Source organism: Manduca sexta, chromosome 17 (genome assembly GCF_014839805.1).
Source record: "Manduca sexta isolate Smith_Timp_Sample1 chromosome 17, JHU_Msex_v1.0, whole genome shotgun sequence".
In the NCBI taxonomy this organism is placed as follows: Eukaryota; Metazoa; Arthropoda; class Insecta; order Lepidoptera; family Sphingidae; genus Manduca; species Manduca sexta.
Genome location: NC_051131.1, coordinates 7,543,325 through 7,550,383, shown reverse-complemented (window position 1 = coordinate 7,550,383; position 7,059 = coordinate 7,543,325). Strand labels below are relative to the sequence as shown.

The window sequence follows — 7,059 nt, the reverse complement described above, 5'->3', positions numbered from 1 at the left end:
TAAGTGTACCTTTACATCAAGTAATCATTCTTTATGGTTGCTTTTTGTTCGCGGGAATTATTGACCCCAGACTGACCTGACACAAGCCTATAATGTGGAAATACTAGGAAGATGTGCAAGTGAATGCTTTAGCAGGCGTCCATACCAGCAAACCGGTAAATGTAGATATACACTAAACCATGCAATATTTCATATTTGTCCAATATTTCTAAATGAGCCGAACCCAAAATTAAATTAAAGCAAGCTTTTCTTAATTATTATACGCTAGACGTAACCTAAAATAAGAAGGATGAATCATATAAGAGTGTGTGTGTGTAGATTAATAAATAAAAAGAAACAGAGCTTCTGTTGCGGCACTTGTGATTAGCTTGGTGCGAGATACAATTGATTAGTGTAGATGGTTGTCACACCGAGTGTCACCCTCAGTAGTCTGCAAGCGACACACCATCAATCATTGCTATATAACAGCTATTTTGAAAAAAAGTGTGAAACGAACAAAAAGAGCAATATTCTTAAGTGATATCAAAATATACGCTAAATATATTCATTTAGACATAATTAAGCAAATGGATAACAAGTTACAACAATTTTTAAAATCTTACAAGGTAAGCTTGATACATCTATAAAATTCTTTAGGTACTAACTTTTAAGTAGTAATAACATTATTGTAAAACATCAAACGTATTTAACTGTTTGATGTTAAAAAAGAAGGGTTATTACGACATCTATGGCAATCATGGAACGATTATAATAATTATTACTTGATTACTTAAATACCTATATATAGTTTCTCCTCGGACTGAATCTATAAAAAGTGTGTGACGAAGATGGTATGGTAAAATTTTGAGAAAAAAATTCTTCAATTGGACCAGTATGAGCCTGTTTGGAATTTAATCTTAGCCTCGCGTTTAGTACCTACCTATTTAATTTAAAATTTAACTAATAAATGACAAATATTTTTACATTGTAAAATCAATGATGATTAATCAATGTTGGATAATATAATATCACAATACCTACTATTTATACCTATTAATTTTTGACATACATTTTGGAGGGTTAATTTTTTATTTGATAATTTAAATATTACGTTGGTACTTGGTAACTATTAACTGCGTATTTGGTTAAAAAGAAGATTGAAAATTTCTTTAGTGTCTATTCAAATTTTACGATCAGATTTTGTAACAAAATAATATTATTAAGTATATGTTTGGATTCCACTTCTTACATAACTTTACTTATGATAAAGGAAAATAAATAAGGAAGTAAAATTTATTATCTCCTAAAATGAAATAGGAAGGTTTTAGATTTGCATACAGCAACTTTTATAGCATTATGTCCGAATACGATTTAAACAGAAATTTTGTATAAAATCATTCCAATATACCTAAATGCATTAAATTCTAAAATAGCATTCATAATAATATAGGTAGAATTATACCTGGGTTTGATATGTTATGCTCAAAATATGTCTATGTCATCATCATCATCATCATGATGATGATCCCGAAGGGTGCTCTATGTATGTAGTACGAAGACTAAATACAAGTACTTAGGACACTACGAGTTCTCTGGTTTGTCTGCGCCCCATGACCGTCCGATGGCCCTTATATTTCATTTTATTAGTATTTTCGGAACACCTCCCATTCCTTACCTTCATTATCCTCATTACTTCCCTTTAAGTCGGAGCACCAACATGATTCTATTTGAGTTGTGTATATGATGCGGAAGATCAATTGCTTGTTTGCCGTACTATGTTATAGATATTTTTTTAACTCTATTTTATTTAATTTCCAGATGTGTACCTAATAAAATGCAGTAGTGGTTTCATTCAGAGATATATTTTCATAACCAGATAAACATAGAACCTAGAAATCTTAAATGATTCCTGTCTATTAAGACATCATTACCGTATAAACAGTAGGTTCATTTCATATGCGACCCGCAAATCGTCAACATCGCTACGTATGTAGCACGCAATTATTGTCGACAATAAATAAGAATAGTGACGTGTACGTATGTTTTCGTCCTGTAGGTACATACCATGTTTTGCACATATTCTGTGAAATATAAAACAAAAACAAGGCTCGATCGTAATTAAAAGTAGTAAAAGTTTAAACCCAAAGCACAAATAAGTATGATTTTTAAACGACTCCAAAGGAGAGAGGTTAACTATTCATCGTTATTTCTTTTTCCGTTAGCTAAGTGATCATTTTTTGCTCCGTGTTTCGTTTGAAATAAATGACAAAAACTACTCAAAATCAAATAGGTTTTGATGATTGAACTTTATGTACGGTTTATTTAGAGGTTATTATTAAAACACAACCAATTTAAATTACACATTTTTCTTATTTGTTTGTTACTTAGCTTAGATGACATTTTATTTTAGGCACTGACTCAGAAACAATATTATTAAACATCCATATAAAAATAAAAACAAGAATAAAAGGAAGATTGCAATTTTAATTATTTCTTATGCTGTATTATTTTATTTTTGTCGAATAGGCGACGAAACAACATATTTGAGACGTTAATGCCGATATTGGCTAGGATTCGGTGAAAGTTTCATGCAACTCCATTCAAGGTTTTCATCAATTGCATAAATAATATTACACATTTTCCGATGCAACAATAATGAATGCCTGGGGCTTCTTTGTTAGTATGTACTTGGTTAGATGTGAGACGGCATGGTTGCGAATTTTCTCAATTTACACATACTCGTACACAAGCACAACAGTATTCTGTGAATATTTAAGATAATTTAGGTAGATATACATATTCATATCTCTTGAGTATTGTTCTTTCATAATTTTATTCAAGGCCAAATTTTGCGCTGCAATCTATTGGTAATACAATATATAAAAATTCGTATTGGCTTTAATTAAAATAAGTTAACTGTTACACGAACTGACCTTTGACTTCCATATATACGTTTAATAGCTAGTTTATGTAATCAGCCCATGTTAAGCTTAGAATTAAAATATTTAAATACATTTTTATTCAATGTGCTGGACATAAAAAAAATATTTGCATAAAAACGACATGAACGTAATGAAAATACATTGATGTCTTATTTTTACTGGTTTTTGCTTGTAGTAATTAATATGATCACCTTAGATTTTTGTCTGAAAGCACCATTCTAGTAATGCAACCACAAATCACGTGTATTCTTAGCTCCTTATATAGAATACGTCGTTACATAACATATTAATCCCGATGTCGCTGAATTTTTCCTATTTTAGGTATCCTCCCACTCTCATTTAATATATTCGCACCTACCTACTAATCTCTAGCCATCATCGAATGACATGTTGTAGAATGAAATCTCTTCTGGTTTAAGTTCAGGAAAAGTTCACTCCCCTCGTTATTATATTTTTCGGTACAATAACATTATAAGTTATAGTAATAAGGTTTCATGACTAAATAACAGTAACAAAAGACAAAGTAGAGAAAGGGCGTCTATATCCTATAAGATACAATATTAAGTACTGATTTAACTGATACTCCATTTATACTTTATTTATAGTGATGTTAAAAGCCAGCAAAAGAATTAAAAACACCTACAGAATTAATTTTAGAAGTATCTACGTATTAAATCATATTTTCACATATTTGTGTATCGAAGACATCAAACCATGTCAGTACACGGGTCTAATAAACTAAAACAACAACAATAACATGCAGTGAATATTTAATTGCTTGAAACGTGAGACAAACGGATAGCTGTTACTCCCATGCCTATGAGTTGACTTTGATGTTCTCAATGAAGCGTGCCTGCTATCCGGAACGATCCGGTTTGTAGTAGCCAACACAAGAAAATGGACTGGGTTATTCCGACAGCCATACAATCATTACTAATCTGTCGTAATTGGAATGCATACATAACGTACCGTTCTTTTTATAAAATACATTTCTGTATAAGTACATCCAAAGCATTTGTATTAAATCTCTGTACTCTTACTAAGTATATGTTTGTGTGTGTATCTCCGTATTTCGGTATATTCGCTTACCGAAAATTTTTATACCTATACGATACAGTATTTAGTTTTGCTAGATTTAAAAAATGTTTATGTTATAAACCAACTAAGAAGCTCACCTAAAGTTTCATGTCAGTTTTCTCATTTCTGTAGTCTGGTAGATACTATTCCTATCGAGTCAACCATTCATAATGTAGACAAATGTACATATACACCGTAGTTCTATCACTTGGTGATTTAATAAGAGAATAAGTGTGACATAACTTTTTCTCATTATACCTACCTAATGAATATACAGGGTCATGTAAAAATAATAAGCAAACGTAAAGATATTTTATATACATTTGCGAATGATATTAAAATAAATTCTTCCATAGAAAAATTTCGCCTTTCGTTAGGGACTTTTATGAAATATTATTTTCGATAAAAATGTTCTCTAAACGGTGTAAAAATTAAAGTTCTACCTCATACGTCGTGTGTATATTTTTTAAATCTTTTAAAATTTTGTCTCTGAAACATAGTCAAGATATGAAGTATTTATTATTTATTAATAACACCAACAGAATCAATTTGGGAATTGGGATACTAACCACTTTCGTTATGCCCACAGAAGAAGAATTCACTAGAGAAATATTGTGTTGCGAAATAAGTAGCTTTAGAAGTTAAAATGCTGGACCAACCTCATTTAAAGGTTATCTGAAAAAAAAAACAGAGGAGTGACTGGCTTTCTGGAAGTATAGTAAGATAAAATAGGTCATTGTTTTTGTATGAACAAACAACAGTATAACAGTACTTTTGATAGCTTATTTCCAATACTTTGCTGTAAAGTCCAATTCATCTATGGCATCGTCGATGCAACACCGTCAATGATCCATAGTCATATATGTTGCTAACTCGTACGCTAGCTAAGTGGCCGGCAAACCTCGCTTGGAATAAAAGAAAACAAAAACATCAAAGACTACCGATGACTAATGCTATAAATAATTTAATTGCAATTGATTTTAATTGCAATTGATTAAAGATTACTTCAACACACGGAATGTTAACAGCCCACATAACAATTAAATCATTAAAATGTACACATTGCCGCGTATAGTCTCTATACTGTTACAAATAGGTTGAATGAAAAAATAAAAACAAAAAAACATATAGAATGTGTCGCGTGATGAAATATTCTATAATTTCTAATATTATTGTTATACCTAATCTATTATAACTTATAAGAAACATAGGTACTTACTACTTAGCAAGCTAAATTTCCTCATATTAAGGTCAGTTTCATAAGTTTTGTAATTCTCTTCCAGATATTTAGCTTTATCATATTACTATGTGGGAGCTTTAAAACAACGCAGGCTTCACAAAAATATGCGTTAAAAGAAATCAATAATACATTTATGTCCATATTTCAAACATATCACAAAAATATGAGCTCTCCAAATGAACTTTTCCACTGGGAGGACTACAGCGTGTTATCGGCTATGTTACTCACATCGTGTGCTATCGGCGTATTTTACGGATACTTTGGAGAAAAACAAACAACAGGTGATGACTTTTTATTAGGCGGGTCATCGATGGGTACATTGCCCACTGCTCTAAGTCTCGCTGCAAGGTACTTTGATTTCACATAATATTATAGTTTATCAATTAAAATTGCGTTGTTCCTATCATTGTTTATAATAAATATTTTTTTAATTTCAGTTTTATAACAGCAATAGAATTACTGGGAAACCCGGCCGAAATGTACATGGCCGGTGCACAGTTTTGGATGATATGTATAGCATTTGTATGTGTTGTGCCTATTGCGAGCAATTTATATCTGCCAGTCTTTATGAGGCTTAGGTTAACGTCGTGTTATGAATATTTGGTAAGTAATTCTGAAATTTAAACATCTATTATGATAATTTCACTAGTATCTAAATAACTTATTTGCAAACAGAAAAGTGGTGACTCGTAAAATATAATATTTGACAATATTTATTGTATCAATTTATGTCAGTAAAATTTTATTTTACATTTACCTATTCCATGCTACTTACAATGTCAATTTGGAAATGTTTATTATAAAGTTATTAAGTCATTTAAATGAATTCGGATTTAATTTTAGGAAATACGTTTCTGCAAATCACTAAGAGTGTATGCCAGTGCACTGTACATAATGCAAATGATATTATACACGGCGGTGGCCGTGTATGCGCCGGCGCTTGCGCTATCTGATGGTAAATAGACATTTTAATGATATTATTTACTCGACTTCGACATCTCATTTCATTCGCATTATACTTTTGCTATTTCCTGCATCTGTGCCGGGCATTAGTCATGGTTAGATGGAAAACGCTAGGGGAACAGCAGATCGTGTCATACCCGGGCGTTTCAGTCTGTCAAATTTTTTTTTCGGTCATTGTTAAAATATGACCAGTACCTACACTCTATTATTTTTGTGTACGACTACTGCTAAGTTAATGTTCATTCTTACGAAAATATAAGAAATTTGGGCTTTTTAAAAAACCTTTTTATGCCAATTTTGTTATAAGGTATGTAAAGCAACTCTAAGTATATCATGGATGGAATAGTAGATACATACCTACATAATAATATTATTTAGATACCATTTATGCCAATTGCACCGTATAAAGTAGTAGCATCGAAAGTATTGCTGTTATGTCAATTTTTATTTACGCAGTCTTAATTAATAATTAAAAATGAGAGGATTATCCAGCATCACAGTGAAACATATCATCATAGTTAATAATAACTTATAAGTATGTGTGTATGCTATTAAGACTCGATTCCACCAAATTAATTTAAAGTTTTAATTTTTATACAAGAGCATTTATAACACGTATCGAGCGTAGAGATTTTACTTAACAGTAAGCAATCTTAAAAATGATGTATAATGCTGACTTGTAGCAGCTATTATTGGTGATACTGGGTACCCAAAAGCGGGTAGTATAATATTTAGTAAAATCGACCCAAAATACGAAAATACTAAGTATAAGTATAAAGCCAACAATAATATTGTACCTTCCCTCCATGACATTCTATAAAGCGACGCGCCATTGAGAAAGCGATGTGTTGGTATTCT

At 31.2% G+C, this 7,059-nt stretch overlaps 1 protein-coding gene across 1 annotated transcript; it reads left to right on the top strand.

Moving 5' to 3' along the window:
* The first annotated feature begins 398 nt into the window (after positions 1–398).
* LOC119189533 (sodium-coupled monocarboxylate transporter 1-like) lies at positions 399–6,379 on the top strand. Its single transcript, XM_037439472.1, has 4 exons — positions 399–605; positions 5,282–5,586; positions 5,676–5,841; positions 6,082–6,379. The coding sequence occupies exons 1-4, from the start codon at positions 567–569 to the stop codon at positions 6,199–6,201; spliced, it is 630 nt and encodes a 209-aa protein (XP_037295369.1). The 5' UTR covers positions 399–566; the 3' UTR covers positions 6,202–6,379.
* Positions 6,380–7,059: the final 680 nt, after the last annotated feature.